This window comes from Thermobia domestica, chromosome 6 (genome assembly GCF_964235325.1).
Source record: "Thermobia domestica chromosome 6, izTheDome1.hap1.1, whole genome shotgun sequence".
In the NCBI taxonomy this organism is placed as follows: Eukaryota; Metazoa; Arthropoda; class Insecta; order Zygentoma; family Lepismatidae; genus Thermobia; species Thermobia domestica.
The window spans coordinates 116907185-116927787 of NC_137459.1; the positions used below are offsets into that span (position 1 = coordinate 116907185).

A 20603-nucleotide genomic window follows, 5' to 3' on the forward strand; every position below is an offset into this window, starting at 1 on the left:
CGTTAGTTGAAAACAACAGTTTTCACTGCCATAAAAGCCCCGTGTTCCTAAGTTGTTTTACGACGAAAGGTCAATTCAATCACACAGCGGTGTTGTGAAGACCATTTTGGTTACTTGGAAATACATTGCTTAAGGAGTGTTTGAACCCGAAATCTCACTTCGGTATTCCACTGGATTTAAATATTCATATTTCCAGTTTTTTTTTTCCCTTGAACTATTATGTGTGAAGTACCGGTACTTAAAGAAGTTGGTACTGAAACGAAAACGAAATAAAATCTCCAGTTTTACGTTGTTTCCCAAGCTTATGCCTTTAATCTAAAGGAAACGGATAATTATTGAAAGTGAATGATTACATGAAAGAATTGATGGAACGATCATGCGGGAGGAAGCGAGAGCCCAGAGGAAACTCAAGGAATCGATGTTACCCACTACAAAGTCCCTTGGCCTAGCATCGAACCAGGGACACTTCGCAACAGAGGTATGCGCTTTAAGGAGAGTCACCCTGGCCCCGAACTGTGGGCTGTTGTATGAAGTGATTACATGAAAATAACTTATTAATTAAATGGTCTATATGGAAATAATTTCATTGTTCTTTAGAATACCTTCTCTAGAAACAAAGATAAGATATTTCTAGATTATTTGTATGTTTCTATTCATCATTTATGTTCAATTCTTGCATATCATTGAATCTTTTAAGATCATGCTTTCGTGTTAGGTTTTAGCGCCTATTTTACAGCCTATTTCTTGAATTATAAGTGCCTATTTGCCTGACTATTGGGAGCTCATGTGGTTCGGATTCCACGTTAATCAGTAGTTCCACGCCTCATATAGCCTTGCTGCTGAACGGAACGTTAATTCAACATTTGCCTGACTATTTTCCATGTTTCTATATAGTAACTAACACGAGCAGAGGTTTGTCCTCAAGCCATCTAAATAGCAGGAGTGCCGTCTAGATGGCAGCTCTATGCAGAGGGCAGTTTTATACATGAAAAGTGATGGAGGCGGAACACTACAGGAGCTCGTATCTTATATAAAAAAATAGCGTGTGTCCTGTTTCGAAATATATTGTTTCTGGTAGCTCGTTTGTATCAACATGACAGCATGTAAGCAAAAGAGTATTATGAGATATTTGGTTGAACTTTTTCTATAAAGGTACAAATAGAAAACTCGGATTATCAATCGCTAAGAAGGTAAGCAGTTTAGTTGTTTGTTTATTTGTGTATAGTGCGGTTTCGTATATATGTGTTGTAGATTAATATTGCAACTATGACAAATTACTTTTTGTGTGGCATAAACTGTGTATTTTGTTTGCTTTTCAAACCTACATTGTGACCTTCGTAATCTGGAGAATTTCACGGAACTTAACAAACCATAAACCATGCCGGTTTTATATGGTTATGACGCACTAATGTGACAGTGGTGTTCCTTGAAAAATTTTATTTCATCTGCAAAATTTCTTCGCGCAAGGTACGAATGAAACTTTTAGTATCTTTAACTGCTAAGGTGGACAGTTTATCTTGATACGCCCTTGTAACTTTTAAACTTATAAATACAAAACGCTGAAATTTTGTACCATGTAAATATGGACAGGGGGACATTGTTCAGCATATTCCTCGATACCACCAGATTAATAGTGTTGCAAACTGAAGACGCTACAGTACTACAAACATTGAAAAACAACCAAAAATATAATACTGTCTTTAGGCAGTATTATAGTTAAACAAAAGTTAAAATTGAAGATTCAGTTATACTGTTTGAGTTAAATCATTAAATATACTGTGTATTGTCGCCGTGCTATTGTCATAATGTAAAGCTCAATAAGAGTATGCTTCAGTGTTAATTCCATCTTAATAGATGGCGTGATTACATTACAGCATCAATTTTTAGGTTTATAGAAATTTTTTTCTCGAAAACTGCGCATCGGAATTTACACCTATGTTAGTTTGTTTAGCTCGATAAGGTCTATTAATTGATATATGTCTCATCTTCGGACATTTTTGTTAAACACTAATAATTTTGTACGTAGAACTCCTTGAAGATACGAAAACTCAATGTTTCTCTATTATATAATTGAAGTTTCCGTTCTTATTTTCTAATCTCAGCTTCAATCCTCAGCCCATGGTTTTCTAGCCAACATTTTTAACACTCAGTCTTGGGAAATTGAAGGAAATCAACGTTATCTTCTTACAGCAGATGTTTACCAACAGCTTCTTCTGCTCTTTGTATCTTTTTTGTATAACTGAATATATCTCCTTGACAAGGGTTAGGTGGTAGAGCATTAATATGCTGAACCTCGCCCGCTTGAATAAAGCCTTTTTCATTTCAGTTCAATATTTCATAAATGGCTTCTTATTTAATTTAATTTCATAAATACTAAAATTTAAATAGAGGCTAAAGGAATCGCAACATTTAAAAAATCTTTAAAGAAAACTGTTGCTACTGTGTACCACCAGAAAATAGCACTGAGATAATACAGATGATGATTTACCATTAATGTTGCAATTAAGAATAGGAAAACTGTACCGGTAATTGTGGTAATGTAATACTAATTTTGAAGGTACGTACTACGAAGATGATTGTGGTAAAATGTTGATAGATGCAGATCTACAATTATCGGGCAGAAACTTCGTAGTTTCATTGTTCAAGATACGTAAATTTAAATTAAGAAACTAACACTATGGTCAATGGAACCCGGAGGTTCAATGTTGCGTTCACAAAAACTCTCCATTGACTTCTGTCCTTAGCCAACTGAACCCAGTTTCTACTTTGCATTCCTATTTCTGCGAGATTCATCTTAATATTTTCCTCCCATCTGCTGACATATTTTAAATAAAAAAGGTATACATAAATATTTGTATCTGCGATCACCTTCCCGCCACCTTCGTACTAATTTGTTTCATGTCACTTTAAGAATAATAAATATAAGTGTCTAATATAAATAATAAAAATATAAAAACAGTCGTATAAAGTTCAAACTGTACTAACCAACAGAACACTGTAAACATTTTAATAAACATTTCTTAGTTGAACAAAAAATTGGCTACTTATCAATCAATCCTCCCTTGGAAAGCCTAAACACTTTTTAGACGTTTCGCAACTCTCAGCTGGTTCCCCAGTGGCAAGGTGAAATGAATTCAAACGGAAAGGAGATAAAAGGTGTAAAACAAGGAATACATGCCACTAAATAAATTATAATTTCTTAGTTTAGTTTAGCGTGAGATTAAGTTTACACTTACATGTTAAATGAAAAAAAAAAAAAAAAAAAAATGACGTGAGAATAGAGAATTGTACTACGCATTTATCTTGATATGTCCGTGTAACTTTTAAACTAACATAAAAAAGAATGAAATTTTGTAACATGTAAATATCGAAACGGGGACATTCTTTTTACACTTGGCAGTACCACAAGATCAACAATATTGCCAACTCACATAAGATTATATTTTTAAAATGGCACTACTTCAGGTTATCGCATGTTTCAAATCTATATGTTAAACATGGAAAATTTGCAATACCACATTTATTATTCAGTGTTACAAACTAAGGACACTACAGTATTACAAACATCTTTAAACATCCAAATTTTGGAAGCCTCTGCGAAAGATTGTTCCAAGATAAGATGAAACAAATTAGTCGTGGTGTTATCGTGAGTCAAATGCTCATACGGCTGAGGCACTTCGACTGCGTATGAGGCGAGACCTGGTTAATGATCAGTAAGAGGAGAGTGCGATCGGTACAGATATGGCTGTGCAGCTCATGGATTACTGGGAGATCTACATGTGCGGACTTTCCAAGGCACACGTGAACCTGTTAGCGATACTTAAACATTGCAAGGAGCTTGGTTTGAATCTGAGTAGAGCCACAGTACGACGTGTGATCATAGATGTGTTGCACTACCGCCAGAAGAACGGAGCTGACCCCAGAAACAAGACGCGAAACCGACCAACTGGCACAGTACATGCCATTCGCTGTGAGTTAATAAAGAAGAACCCCTCAGTATAACGGAGTTTGGCCAGGCAACACAACGACTCCATCGGTACTGTCCACAACATCATTCACCGTAATCTGGGATTGAAGGTGCGACATAAACCATTCAGGCATGCTCTGACAGATCGACATATCTAGGAAAGGTTCACCAACGCCAGGAAACTGTATGAACGTCATCTCACAAGTGACATTTGGCAGTGAGTCCGTCACCTTGGATGAAAGGTGGCTATATCTGGACAACACCAAGTTCCGGGCCATTGTCTACCGAACCAAGGTTAGTGGGACCACATCATGGTGGATCCGTCAATGCAAGAAGGACTTTAGACACGGTTTCATGATGGTGGGCAGGTATAGGTAGTATAGTCCGGGTGCACTTCCTTTTGTACGGGTGCCATCCAATGTAAATGTCAGTGTGCCTTTCTTCATCGAGCACTTGATAGATAGCCCTCTATGCGACCGATATCTCTCCACTGTACGATCAGGAGAGCAGGAACGTCTCCATCCGTGTTGATAAGACTTCCAAATACACTATCCTGTCTCCACTGGCCTGTTACACACAGAAAGAGCCCGAGTTGTGTTTGAAGGTGATTCCATTTTCGTGTATTCCTGTAAAGTCCTCGTATGCATCGCCCATGGATTTCTGTGACTTTAGGCTCATGCAACAGGGCCTCGTTGTACGCCGTCCACGTACCATTGAAGACATTTGGAAAATCTCCAACGCAGGCTGTTCCTTTCTATGTCCTCAGACTCAGCCTCCTCTAGTAGAAACTCGAGCCTGTGGATGTCACATCGTGCACGGTCTGTGGTGGAGAAAGGGCATCTGCTAACCAGGTATTTATTTTACATCGTTTCATCTTATCTTGAACAACCTTCTCTACAACGGTAGCAACGCAAGAGAGAAGGGCGTGTCATCGCACGTTAGTAATATCAAAGTGTCAAATACTTTTGTCTTATATGACGTATTTCTAACAAGTAGGGACAAAGTTACAAGGGCGTGAAAATTTATCTCTACAAAAAGTTTTATGTCGAAAAGATACTTAGACAAGTATCACCTTCAACTATATAAGTGTTTTTCAATAAACGGAAAGTTCATAATACTGTTTACAGCAATTTAATATCTCAATCCGTTCAAGGGATACCAAAAATATCGGTAGAGATTAGTATACTGCTCAAAATAGTAGTTGAGGAAATTGTAAAGAATCCTTCTTTCATGTGCTTCTATAGTATTTTAGCAATAGCTTTTGGCAGTTGTGGTTACAACACATTCTTAAAATTTCATGATTTTAAGCATTGTTGCTTAGTTTAACAATGTACATCGTATATCCGGAATGGTTTAAGATATCAAATTGGTGTGAACAGCATAGTGATCTTCACGTTTATTGAAACCTTCTATGTGAATGGACGTGATATTTATCTAAGGACTTTTTCAAAATAATACGTTTTGAAGAGAGTTAAATTTTTAATTCTTTGTAAGTTTGTTTTTGCTTGTTAGAAATACGTAATATAATGGTCATAGTATTTGACATTATGGAACTTCCAATGATACGTTCTTTCCACATCAAAAACCTTCAAAATTTAGATGTTTATGGAAGTTTGTAATACTGTAGCGTTCTTGGTTTGTAACACTGAATAATAAATGTGGTATTGTAAGTCTTCGTTTAATATGTAGATTTAGAGCGGGAGAGCCATTCCAGGTCAAATCAACACAATTTGAGAACAAAATTTACCTTACCATCTCAGATTGTCACGAAATTTTGCACAAAGTTACTATTCTTACAGAAAAATACCAAATTTCAACTTTATATATCGACCGGTATTGAAGATAGGGCTATGTAAAATTTGGAAAAAATGCCCAAAATAGCATGGTCAATGTATTTTGAAATTGGAATTGTAGCTCTCCTATTTGAGCTAGCGAGCTGGTTAAGGTGTCATTTTACAGCATTTTTCATCCCTTTTCTTGTGATGTACAACATCATATAGGCTAATCCAAATTTTTATTTTCAAAATCAAAATCAAAATTTTTCAAAAAAGTACTTACTTTAAAAGTTTGAGATTAATTCCATGAATAGATAGTATTGTTGTAAAGCACCTGGCAAAATATGAATTTGGGATGATAATGGGTTCATTGTTAAAAAAAAAAAAATGAAACTAACACTAGTTTTTATTAATACCCTGTACCTAGTTTAAAAAAAATACACGAATGCATTTATTTTTTTTTAACTTGTGGGAATAAATCTGAACACTAACATGAAGAGTACAGTAATGGGTCTAAAACATATCATACCGACATGTAATCTGCTGGCTATACTTATTACCTCATACTTTAAAAACTAACTTAAAGCAAGCTAAAGTACTGATACTACTTTTGAACTTTAAAATAATATTAATACAAATTCACAATTAAAAATGTTACTGTAAATAAACGTGGTTTGTAAAAAGTATACATATAGCACCGGTACAACAGCAGGGTTGGCTGGTTTAAAACAGGTGTTTTTTTATAGAAAAAACAGTTGGTGTAAAAAAAACAATGCAAAAATGCCACAAATCGTAATCACAAATACCACGTGAATTTCATAGTGACGTTTTCACATACGTCGAATCATCTGCGTTAGTTGAATCTAATTTTTGCCTTGTAATTAAGGAGCCCGATGAACCCACAAAATTTCTCCCAGGTGGAAACCGAGTACTGGTTCAGATGCCGCTTCAAGTAATATGTCCAATCCTTCATAACCTCGCTGTTACATAAGGATGTTAAGCGTAAATAAACCAGACGAATTGAAGCAACTTTAGCGTATAGGCATGAGTTCATTGCCAAACAAAAGGGAGCCTTCCTTAACTACACAAAAGAAAATCTCAAAGAATCAGAATTTGCTGTTATCTGTGATTTTTCTGAAAATTATAGCACAGCGCTACAAGATAAAGCATAGAGCTACCACTGGACATTGGTATTTTTCTTAGTCTATCTAGAGGGCATCTATGTACAAATTTCATTCAAATCTGAGATGGTGAGGTTAAATCACTGTGTTCAATTGATATGGAATGACCCGGGAGGAGGTGTATAGAGAATTTCTCTTCAAAACTTGTTTGCTAACTGTCTAACAATACATTTAAGCTTGGGTACGCGTTCGTGGTATGGGGAGGTTTCTCCCAATATGGCAGACCACCAAAAGTACAACGTTGGTGGGAAATAACCTATACCTCCGAAACTATTGCTTTTAGCACAAAATTTAAAAGAATCAAAATTGATCAGCACATTGTATTTTATTAGATACGCCATTTTTTGTATCAATTACCTAACGTTTTATATTGACAATGAATATAATTTTTCTGACACCACTAATTAAGCGTGGTAAAAACACTTTAAATACGTGAGATTAATTATTTGATTTGTTTTATATTTTAGACTTTTAGAAAACTGCATCTGTGAATAAGTAAAGATCATGAAAGGAGTGCAACGTACTCCAGCATCAAAGCGGCAGAAGAAAACCAGTAGTTTTGAAATATGTGTTATATGTAAAGAGGAAAATAGCGAGGAGAAACACATGAAACTGTAAATGGTAGAGAGAAATTAATTGAAGCTTCTAACTACTGTAACGATACCGAATTGAGAAAAAAAACATTAGAAGATGGAGAAGTGTATTATTATCTAGGCTGCTACAAAAAATATTGTCTATTGCGCAAAGGATGAACACAAACAAAAACTCTGAAAATTCCACTTCCATGAATGACAGCAAAGATACTGAGTAAATGCACAAACCACATTTCAGTAGGCAGGAACGTGATGAAGATGAAATACGTATCATATGTACAAACAAAAAAATATAAAGGTTATTTTAAACTATATCGGATCTGTGAGAAGAAAAGAGCAGAAAATTTTTGTTAGATACACAATACTTTCAAGATTAAGTTTTTTCAAGGACAAGTATACTGGATTATGTTAATACTGTATACGCATCCCATGTTATGTACAACTCTTCCTGTATGAGCAGTTACTTATTAAAATACACAAGAAGTGCTGAGCAATTTGAAACTCTATCTAACAGCAACTTAGTTACAGAATGGATTCAAAAATTTTTGATAATCTAGACTTCTCCCAAAACGGATATGAACTATCTGGAATTACTTCTATAAATTCAGAATGTCAGCTGGAATAGACAAATAGCCGAATGAATACACTTCTCGTTAGGCATTTTGGTGAAGATGTAATATTTCCATATTTCTACTAGCAGTTTAAATGATGCTTCAGATCAATTAACAAATGAACTCAAACACTGTGACTTTGCTCTCGATAATAAATTCTGTGGTGTGGGAGACAACCTTTCACTCTTTGAAAATAACAGGTCTACGCTTTGGGGTAACTCGTTTAAATACAAGATGGGATTATCACCAAACCAAGCTGACAATACAGTGAGAGAAAGTGTGATACACTGTTCTGGATACTGTACTTCACATTCCACAACGACCAAATGAAAATCTCGTTTGACTTCTCTACTGCACAAGCAATTCATGAAACATGCAAATCTAAAACTTTAATAACATAATCAAACCACGTTGGTTTATGCAGTACTATGACATTGTTCAAAGAATGAATCATTGTTCAGAGCCTTGTCTTTCGTGAAATCAATTATGCAAGACTTAGTCTACTATGAAGATCGTTTGAAACTTCATGATATAGTAATCTTTAAAAAGAGGCGAATTTGTTATTCAGCCTGGAGAAAGGAAGGGCAGTGTAGGTATGTATCTGGGCTTGGAGATGTGCTACAAAAACCAGCTAAAAGGCAGGGGGCTATTTTAGGATTGACCCGAAGGAAAGAGGCTGTAGCATTACAAGGCATAATGAAGCAGGTTATACCATCGAATGAAAACTTTAGACTTCACAAAGCTTCCACTTGCATCATCTAGTACAGCACTACATATCAAGAGGACATATTTACAAGCTAACCGGTGATACAGTCTGTTAGAAAATCTATGTAATCTTAGTGAATATGGGTAAGTAGAACTTGAAACAGGGTGTATTTCTCAAATTATCGCGGAATAATTTTCTTCTGACTTCTCTTACATTAGTACTTGTCAGACTTGTGCACGGCTAATACTTGTATATGTAGGAAGAATGTAATAGTCTGCTCCAGATTCTGTGCTTGAGAACTTTCAAAGTGGTACAATGATTGGAATTAGCCTCTATTATATTATACCTAGGTATATAGAGATTAGTCCTCACAAATCATCATTTACTGCTTTTACTGTTCGATAATTATAATCACTCCTACGTTTAAGATTGTGTAAGTTATCAAAACGTAAGTATTTTATTTTAGTAATGTTGCTAAGAATGCAGTATTTTCATTAATAAAGCTTTGTCATAACCTTTAAAACTATGTTTTTCTTTTAAAACTGTTTGAACATTATGCAAAATATGTACTGATCAATTTTAATTCTTTGAAAGTTTCAGCTAAAAGCAATAGCCGGAGATATAGACTAATTTTCACCAACGTTAAACATTGGCTAGCGGCCATATTGGGAAAAACCTCCCCATACCAGAAACGCGTACCCAAGTTAAAAACTATCCTTAGACATGTAGGAAACAAGTTCTGAAGAGAAATTCTCTATACACCTCCGTGCAACAGTCGTCAGTAATATGGCTCCTACACTAATTTGAAATGTGTAATAACCTGACGTGGAGCCATTTAAACAATACAACTTTCGTTGCTTTTTATCTATCAGTTTAAAAGTTACGCGAGCGTATGAAGGTAAATGACCCGCCTGTATATAAAATTAAGAACTAAGCTTACTCGAAAAATAGCTTCAAAAAAGCACCTAACCAAATCTTAAAGAGATCAGAGACAAGCTAACATAAGGTTAGCAGACTTCTTCCTAATGTAAGTTACAGTGTCAGCGAATACTCACTTGAAATCAATCTTGCTCCTATACTGCCAAATCGGTTACAAAACAGGAGCTTCGAAACGATTAGAAGTTTATTCATTTATTTATTTTTTATCACATAAGACTTAATTGGAAATGTGATTCCCGGCGGGAGCTCATGTGGTTCGGATTCCACGTTAATCAGTAGGTCCACGTCTCATATAGCCTCGCTGCTGAACGGGACGTAAAACTCAAAATCACCTCACCTTAATTGGAAATGTGTCGTGTTGAACGAAGTTCCAAAGAATTTCAACGGCAACCTTTCTTTTTCTTCAATGGATAAAAGCTTATTGCTAAAGCCTTACATCCCAAATTTGTGTATTAACATATATTTCTAAAATATGGGCATTATGCTACATTAAATTATTTCACCTTACAAAACATTTTATGATTAAGTGAATGGATTCGCTATGAGTAACCCACTTTCACAATTCGTAGCCAATATAGTAATGGATCATTTCGAAAACGTAAGATCAATATAAATAGGTCAGGTACTATCGTGTTATAGATTATTCTTTTTACACTTACACCTCTGGTGCATGGGGTTCCTGGTTCGATCCCAGCTCGCGCCAAGTGATCTTTGTGGTGGACAAACACCCTGTGCGTGGGTTTCCTCTGGGTTCTCCCGTTTCCTTCCACTTTCTTCATTCCACTATTTCATTAATTTCTCATCATCACGTCTCCTTTAGCTTAGCCGGCATAACCGTAGTACGTAAAACTCGAAGATTCCATTTCATTTAATTTCTTTTTACACTTACAAGAATAACGAGCATTTAGCTCTCAAGTTAAGTAATATACATCCGAACATCAAAGTTGCCTCGTTCCTGGAGAACATTCGCATAAATTTTCTGCATCTCTAAGCACAGTAAGAATTCTCCACAAAATCATAAAGAAAATGAAACGCCTGTGATTACTTTTATTCACCAGAAATTCTCATTCTAATAAGATATATTCGAATGTTAGAGTATTGTTTCTCTAGAGGGCCTACAGGGTAGCTTTTCAACAACATGACCGTGAAGCCCAATCAAAATGATTTTCGACCTAGAAATAAATAACCTGTTACAATGCTGATAACTTGAAGAAATGGAAAAAAATTAAAAAAATCAGTGGTTTTAAGAATAAAAGTAACATCGCTAATAGCAACAACGGAACTAAAAAAAGGCTAAAATAAAAATAAAATCTGGCCGAATCACACTTTTTATTACTAATTTGTTTCACAGTTTTAGCAGTGTATTATTTATTGCCTTCATCAGACACATTATGAAATTACAATCTGGAGGCTCATCGTATGTATTTCAGAAAATAATATGGAACCACCCAGTAAGATTTTTCCTTTCATTTCTACAATTCTAAAATTTTAATTGGGTACAGATCTCTCTAATTAATATTACCAATCAAATACGGAAGAAAAATCGAAAACGCTCTCACGGACAAAGTAGTTTTTTTTTTAGCATAAACCGATTCGTACCCAATTCTTAATCCATTTCCTTGACTGAAATGTACTAACTCTGTTTCCCAATCTGTGGTACGTGGTCCTACGAGATACACGTGACATTTTATTTTCATTAAAACTTTATCTTACCGTGTTGCTCAGATCTGGGACATGTGTTATGTATCATAAGCATTTTCGGGTAAAACTTTTTATTTGATTTTGCTTCGTGTATCCCGCAGTGACCAAGCTCTTACAGAGGACTCCTCCTCGAAACATATTTGAGCCCTCTACCCAATGATGATATTGAATTTTCGTAACTCGAACTTTCGAGGTATATTTGTTATTTTGTTTTTTGTGTAAGACAAGGTAGGAGCAACAATCAAGAACTTCAAATGTTGGTGCAACCGTGAGAAAGGAAAATATGAACTCTCTCAAACAGGGTGATTTCGTTGGTTTTAATGAATAACCACTTTCTAGTGATGTCACTGAAAGTATATGGTAATTGGCGTTTCATCTACATCTGCATTACGATTTGTCCTGGGAATAACAGTCATTCGATGAAAACTTCCTTTGTAGACTCGAAATATGAACTTCCTTCTGTCGAAGAGGAATAACTTCCCGAGTTGTGGTTCGACGTTCAGAATACTGTTTTCCTTCGTTACCATTACTGGAGTTACGTTTTCAGTCCAAGGTTACTTATCCTAAAATGTCCAAAAGGGCTGTAAGACATCTATTTCTATTTGCTACTAGATATCTTTGCGAAATATTTCTTATCTTTTCCCTACAGGGGGTGCGCAATATCAGAATGATAGGGAAACGCTATATTAACTTATTACTTTCTTCACTCGCTCTAGATAAAATCGAAAAGAAAAGAATCAATGACATTGTAACTTATTTTTCGGAAGGCAGACAGCATTTCTTCATTATTGCTTGTCCAGAATTTTGGTATACTTGATATGAATTGCATTTCCTATTTGTTAATAAAAATAAGTTTCTTGGTGCTATTGGTCGCAGAAATATTTCTCTCTACAAAAGACCGAGAAAGTTTCGTATCACGTATCACGAAAATGTGGTACAATTGAAACTTTTTTCTTTCTTGGAGGGAAATTGATATTTTATTCCATCAGGTAGCTGGTAACTTTTGTATTGAGATGGGAGAACGTCATATCGTACCAAAACAGAGGATTCATATATTCAGGCTTTCTTTATGAAGGGAATGACCATTTTCAAGGTATTATCCGAAGTTTAGGGGTTCGAAACGAAACTGTTTTGCGACATAACTTTGTTAGATATTTCGTTCGAACGTGGATTATATGATGATTTTTTTGCTAATATTTCTACACTCCTAACTACGCCTCTGCGTTTCCAATTAAGTTTTCTTCCTAGAACTCGTTCAGGCTTACAACGAACGTATATCCCGTCAGCAGTGAGCAACCTTCTTTTTAGTTTATGATAGCGGTCTTTACATTTTTTGAGAGCCTTCCACGTGGCTTGAGGGGCGCGGTGGCTCAGTGGTAGAGCGTTCACCTCCGGTTCTTGGGATCCCTGGTTCGATACCAGCTCGCGCCGTATGGACTTTGTGGTAGACAAACACCGTGCTCGTGGGTTTTCTCGGGGTTCTCCCGTTTCCTCCTACGTTCTTCATTCCACCATTTCATTCATTTCTCATAATTACCGTTTCCTTTATCCTTGCCGGCATTACCGTGGGACGTAAAACTCAAAGATTTCATTTCATTTCCTTCCACGTGGCTTGTCTCTCTTAGCCAAAAGAGCATGAGACGTTAAACTGAAAGATTTCATTTCATTTTCCTTCTACCTGGTGTAGTCCTTAACTTGTCAAATTCTTTCTATGTTGCACAGTTGATGGAGCTAATTTTCAGGATTTATGCTGCATCTTAGACTGAGGGTGTGGGTTTCTTCTGGAAAATGTTCTCAGTATTGCTGAGGCTGTTTGTCATCTGCTCATAACTTGTTCGTCCATTTATATTTATGTAATTTAATTTTATTTATGCAGTTCTGTTTCATTCATACATTTTGATAATGTGAAAATGATCTACTTAGCTTTTCCCTCTTTTTTTAAAAAAATGTCACATATTTTTGAGTGCAACCTGATAGAAGGAGTACAGAGTATATGTTGTGAAGGCCTACTTTTTCTGGTTCCTATTTTGTCCCTCTTTGTTCTAACTCCTTTCTCAGTTAACAGTTGCACAGTAGCGTTGTTTAGAAGACTCAGTTACAATGTACCTTATCTCAGGTTTGTTACGACTTTGGGAGTCCAGTTGGCCATGGCACATCTTTAAATGCTTCATATTCTAATGTGTCCTCTTTAGTTTCCAGATTGGTGTATCGTAGTCCGTTCTAGCTCTTCGAAAACATTTCTGCCTTCTTAAATGCATCCTGTTTGTAAGGCGTACAGATGTACAAATTCATGAATTTAACAATCACTTTCCGTAAGTATTCTGCATTTAGTTCGGTCCTCTGTACACTATAGGGGCTAAATTCGTATCTTTTTTTTCCGTAACAATCAACATGTTACACAAATATTAATGGTCAAATATAATTATGCTTATAAACAGCAAAACGCGTTCACATTTAGTACCATCCCTACCCATTTTGAATAATTAAATTGAAACAGTACAATATTTTAGTTGCAATTATATCGTCACAATAATTTCAAAACATCAAATTGTTTGCACACTGTTGACATCTGCTGGCGTCAAACAAGCAATCAGCGATACCTATGAGCGTGACGCACTGACATGTCTTTTATAAATAGGTTTGTCAAGGTTCTGTAATAGATTGATGGCGTACGTCCGTAGCGTTGTTCACTGTGATAGAATTTTTATTGAAGACGAACAGAAGATACTGAGTAATCAGTGATGTTCTCCTTCATTGTCTACCATCGTTGGGTTAGTTTCTCGATTCTGTATCTCAAAAAATAATCTGATTCAAAATTAAAGAAGCCAGTTAATCCAGGTTCGAAGAATAATTTTGTTATTAATTTTGTTATTCCTTAACTGTTATTCGATAGAGAATTGAAGAGTGGAAATCCGAGGGCGCAAGATCGGAAAAGAAAGACAGATGTGGCATTACTTCCCAGTAGCCACATAGTAGCTTCTTGATAGTAGGTTTTGTCATGATGATGCAGTATGGGCATGCATTACTTGCAGCGTTTCAGCATTACTTTATGCAGATTTCATAGTCATTTCTCGAATTATAAGCCGCAATGCGTCGTTTGAATTGTCGGCGAAAAATGTAAGTTCCGATGGTATCCTGGGAAGCAGTGAACAGTACCCGGTACTTTCTTTGTCTCAGCAGACCCATAACATTATTTCTAAGAATGGACCCTACCCTTTATAAGAAAAGTTTTTGTGTTTATTTGTTAGGACCCTGTTTTTTTTCTCACTCTTTCCTGTAACAATAATGGACAGCAATATACTAACTCATAAGCTCATCAACTACGAGGAAGCAGTGAAGCATACATTGCCATACGCTGGTTTGTGTTGTTCCTATTTACACCCGATTTTTGAACCTTGACTATGGGATGCTAATGTCACCTCATTTTTGAATGGTTACATTGATCACATTTATCCATTCGTAGGTTGACTGAAGTGGATCAATGTGGGTTAAAACTAGGGATGGCCAAAATTTTTCGGAATCGGAAATTTCACATTCCGGATTTCGGAAAATATCCGGAATTTTCCGAATTCCGGCTTTTTTTTAGGAAATTGGATTTTTTCCGATCCGGAAAGTAAAAATTCCGGAATTGGACATCCCTAGTTAAGACATTTAAACGGTTATCATGAAAGCTTAATGGTCTTTCTGAGATCATGCAAGTCAGAGTTGCACTCTTTGGAATGACAAAACCATGGTTGTGGCCTGCTTTTCCTCTATGCTCACTTTGTTAAATAGTAAAATATGTTGTAAGTGTTCGGGCCACGGTGGCTCAGTGCTAGACCGTTCACCTCTGGTGAATGGGGTCATCCTTCGTTCGATCCCAGCTTGCGTCAAGTGAGCTTTGTCATGGACAAACACCGCGTGCGTGGGGTTTCTCGGGGTTCTTCCCCCGTGCTCGTGGGTTTTCTCGGGGCACTCCCGTTTCCTCCCACTTTCTTCATTCCACCATTTCACTCATCTCTCATCATCACCGTCTCCTTTAGCCTAACCGGCATAACCGTGGGACGTAAAACTCAAAGATTTCATTTCATTTCATTTCGGGGTTCTCCCGTTTCCTTTCACTTTCTTCATTTCACTCATTTCTCATCATCACTGTCTCCTTTAGCCTAGCCGGCGTAAGCGTGGGACGTAAAACTTAAAAATTTCATTTCATTTTTTCAAGTTGTAAGTATTCGATTTTTCACCACTGAACACTACCAATTACCATTTGTTGTTCGTTTGCTTACAACTAGCACAGACTTCCGTCAAAAGTACAAAATGCAAACCGTGTTCACAGTCACATCACTACTCCAAATTAGTGCTGTTAAAATTCGAATATTCGTTATTCGAATGTTCGAACAATATTCGTTATTCGACTTACTGTTTGGATAATTATTCAGATGGGCCGCGGTGGCTCAGTGGTAGAACGTTCACCTCTGATGCATGAGGTCCTTGGTTCGATCCCCAGCACACGCGAAGTGAGCTTTGTGGTGGAAAAACACTGCGTGCGTGGAGTTTCACGTGGTTCTCCCGTTTCCTCCTTGTTTCTTTCATTCCACCATTTCATTCATTTCTCATCATCACTGTCTCCTTTAGCTTAGCCGGCATAATCGTGTAACGTAAAGCTCGATTTCATTTCATTTTAATTATTCAGATAACAAATAGTTAGTCGAATAATTGTTCGAATATTGAAAACAGACATTCGGATATTCGATAAATAAAAATTGTTCGGATGACGAATATTAGAGTAATTTTAACAGCAGTACTACAGATTACAAACATTAAATAATAAACAACCCCTTAACACTATAGTGTTGCCATACCAAGAACAAAGGGTTCGAAATTGTATATATGACTCCATCTGCACATCATTTTAAGTGAAAATAGGAAGAGAAGCTGGTGGGGACATTGGCTAAGAAGAAACTGTATCATGAGGGACGTGCTGGAGGGTATGGTGGCAGGAAAGAGAGGGAGGGGGCGAAGGAAGCTACAATTGTTGGATGGTATGAAAACAGAAAAATCGTACAGGAACACAAAGAAGTTAGGTGAAATTGTGGAGCATAGAAGTTTCTCAGCTGTGGCAAGTGACCTGCCAGTAATGGCAGAATACGTATGATGATTATTATTTCTTCCACATTTACACTTTTATTATTTCCGCTTCAGTGTCTCCTAGTTTCAGTTTTGCTTTGTCCTTCCATTTCGTTTTACAAGGACCATACGTTTGTTCTTCCATGACATGTTTCAGTTCTTTTATTTTGTGTATAAAAATATAAGATGTTCAGTGTACCTAATCTTAGTTTCATTTCCATGTGTAGTACTTTTCTGAATTCTATAACCTAAGTTCATGTAGGTTTGAAAGCAGTTTTACGATTTCTTTACCAGCTTGTTAAACAGGAAAACCTGTGCACTGTTAGTTCCTGTATGGGAATTGTCTGTGTGACACTACGAGGAAGTGGTAGTTTTCTTTGTAGGTTGTGCCATAATCCCATAACGTCGTACTATCCATCTTGTTTAATCCATTACAAGCTTTATAGTTCTGACAATTTTGTAGCGAAATCTGATTTCCCTTGTATATTGGCAGGATACGCTATCGATTCTTCCGATTGAAAGACTATTATATAATATGTCAACTATCAGTAAATGCAGACTGTGGTGTTTAAAATTAGACATATCGGCTATTTTGAAAGGTATTGAGAAGAAGATAAATTGTGTTTATTATTAGTTGTTCGGCTTATATAGAATACAGATAACTAGCAAATAAGAATGCTGACAGTGCAGTTTAGCATTAGGTACTATAATAATTTGTTTTGCATGTGTTAAATGAGTATTAAAGTCATCAGATTTGAAGGCTTGAGTATTAAGACATTCAATTATTTCATATTACTGAGACGGTCATGTTACGTACTATTTTGGGAACAATGAATTTTGAGAATTTGAATTACTATTTTGGGAACAATGAATTTTGAGAATTTGAATATTTGTTGTTTGAGAATTAATCAAAACTTCTGTTCGATTCCTATTCTGAACTCCTCAGGTAAACTTATTGTGACAGAAGTGTCATTAGTGTTATGATAAGCTTTATATGTATTCATATTTATATTAATATATGTTCGTTGAAGAGACGTTAAAACATTCATGTGGGCAACTTTGAAATTAATGAAATTTGTTTAAATTACACAATTTATATCAATCCATCATGCTTCAGACTAGACTAAATTTGGTGCAAAAGGTAAGTTCTGAGAAGTCTCCTGAAGTTTGTTCAGGTAAAGCTACCTACATACACGTACACGTTAAATCTGTTCAATAGCTCACTGAACATGTTATCTAGTTAGTTTTAACTATGTTTTCAGTAATTTGTATACTTATGTTTTTGTTACTTGTACTTTATCATTTTTCGTAGGGGTCGCCTCATGACAGGTTATTCCGAGCAGTGTCAACCGTAAACGTTCCAAGCACACACAAAAAAAATATTAACCTTTGTTAACACGTAGCTGTGATCAGCTAGAATGGGTTAGTATTAATTCAGGTTTAATGTCGGAATGTAAGTAACCAGAAACAAAGCCATGCAAGTCTTGCTGCAATCTTTTTCTGCTACCAAAATCAAATTATGCTGGGGATAAGTTTCGCTCACACTTTTCTTTTTATCCTCTAGAAGGACATGCTTATATTGGATGCAAGTAGTAACTTTCGGAAATAAAGACATGCTGGTTGTGGTGGTGGGTTATACTAAAGGTGGTGGCTTATTTTCAATAGAATTTGATCTTTCTTATATTCTTAACTGGTAAGATCACAGTGGCGGGTGATATTCTCTATGAGGAGATGAATCTTGAGTTTAAACATTGTTTGAACTAACAAATGGCTTTGTTTGTATTAAGCTGATAGTGATGTCACATGTTTCAACCAAGATTTGTGCATTTTTATGGTCGATTGGAAAAATGATTGTGGAAATTTTCAGTCTTCTGACAAGTCCACCGGGATACTTCTTCAGATTTTCTTACAAGTTAGGGTTGACATAGCTACAAAATAATTTCTATATGTTTTTCCTGCTACTAAGTATTGAATCATTCAAAGTTGATCGAAACCACATTAACAAAACAAGAAACAAGACGGACATCTGTAACTGCTTGTATTTTAATCTTTTGTTATTATTTCATATGAAACAATAACCGTGCCATTCTTCCTATAACCCAGTCCAGTCTAATTCCATAATTTCAGAAGTTTAATTCCATTTGTGACATTATGTATAAAGCCAGCAAGTTCCAAAAGAAATTCATATCGCCTGGAGGTCGTTCAATGAATTTAGTACAACGGTAACAAAGAATGTAATTTATAAACATAATTTACCCCCTTCTGTAATAACGTGGCTGTGAAAGATGAGATGTGTAATAGAGTCAGGATCCGAAACACTACTCGAGTTTGTAGCTGAATTGGAATCCTATCAGGGATAACAGAGAATGTTAGGTATGATTCGAACATAATTAAACTACAATAGTGGAAGTGCATTTAAGAACACTCTATGGATCTCCCGATTCACCATAGATTGAGAAGGTTCCAGCTTAGTGACCACCGTAAAGAGCAGGCTGATCGTAATGTCCATAAAGGGCATGTTTCTAGTCGTTGAAAGATCTTTTAACAATATGGTGAGTTCAGTTAGGTGTGCGAATCCATTGATCGTGGATTCTGTGTGTGCTGTACCAGAACGACACTAGCGAACGTCTGTTGTGCAGTTAAGCGACTTTGAGGGTGGGTACTGCAAGAGGTTGTTGGTCATTTCACAGAATTGCCACTGGCGTGTTTTATGATGTTTCATTTTTTTTTTTCTGTGGTGTACCTTATGAAAGGTAGTTTGTGCAGCAGGTGTAACCCCCATTGCCCCGTGACGCACCACAGAGCACTTGGACAGAAAGATCATTTGGGCACTCTAACTGACGGGATGGTAACTGCCAGTGGAATCACAACCACAATGGGCCCCCATGTGATGCACGAACACGAAACGTCAATTGCTGAAAAAGGTTTATGTTTACTCACACGATTACCCCTGACACCTTATCGCCGAGAACGTCTTATTATTGGGAGAGACCAGCGCAAAGGCAAAAAGGGGAAAGGGGAACGGTTATATTCAGTGATGATAGTTGTTTCTGTCTTGGGCACAATAACGGCCATGTAAGTGTCTGTAAACGTGTTAATGAGCGAGAAAATCCAAATTATGCTCGCACTCGCTATACAGTATCCACTCCTGGCATTTTGATACGGGAACAATAAGTTGTATATCCCGATCACTTCTGTTTTTCATTTATGTCAGTATGAGTACACTTATGACATCATCGATGCTATCCTTCGACTGTATGTAGATACTTTGTGTAACTTCAGCAGAATAACGCAGACTATCTTTCAGCAGAAATTCGCGCGTCATACCGTCAGGCAACCCAGAGTGCACAGCTTGATGTACGTTCTATCTTCACCCGGTAAATGCCCCGTGTAGCGTAGTCGCTAACGCTCTCGCCTTTGGTGCGAGCGGTCCCGGGTTCGTTTCCCGGAGGGGACACTCGGTCGAAAAAGTGTAATATCTATTTCAGGTCAACCATCCTCAGTGAGGTTTCCCTCCTTCACACCAGAGAAATGCCGGGATTTTACCTAACACAATGGTTTCAGGCCTCTTCCTTCCTTCCCCATTCCTTTTCTACTCCCTGATTTTCGGGACAGTGTGTTCGCCGAGGGATGTCATCCCTCACACGTGTCTGGCTAACATGGTCATAGATGCCGAAAGCCCAGAAATCTATTTCCTAAACCTGGTAGCTGCCGTGACAGCTAGCCAGACTGGCAACGCCTACTGCCAAGCTGTGCTATTATCTATAGCGAGCGTAAAATATCGTATCCAAGATAGCCACTGAACATCTATATGATAGGCTACCACCCCGACAGGCTAATGTGGCCCATCTAGATGGTACACTTGCTATTAGGTGAGAACCATGATTTTTGAGAACCCTGATAATACATTCGGAAATTCCCCTGGGCGCCGTGTTAGGATCACTACCTCCTGCCATCACATTATTGTTGGACAGAACCATGAATTCATACTGGATGTTAAATACATTTCGACTAGTGTATTTAG

General features: G+C 36.8%; 1 protein-coding gene across 2 annotated transcripts in view; it reads left to right on the forward strand.

Moving 5' to 3' along the window:
• Positions 1 to 956: 956 nt before the first annotated feature.
• wap (DDB1 and CUL4 associated factor wap) overlaps positions 957 to 20603 on the forward strand; it is a 68029-nt gene continuing 48382 nt past the window's right edge. The window contains exons 1-2 of one of the 2 annotated variants that reach the window (XM_081761993.1): positions 957 to 1190; positions 17892 to 18001. In XM_081761993.1, the coding sequence (XP_081618119.1) occupies positions 17998 to 18001 (4 nt within the window). In that variant the 5' untranslated portion in view covers positions 957 to 1190; positions 17892 to 17997. The remainder of the gene's footprint in view (positions 1191 to 17891; positions 18002 to 20603) is intronic. The other variant, XM_081761994.1, reaches the window with a different exon arrangement.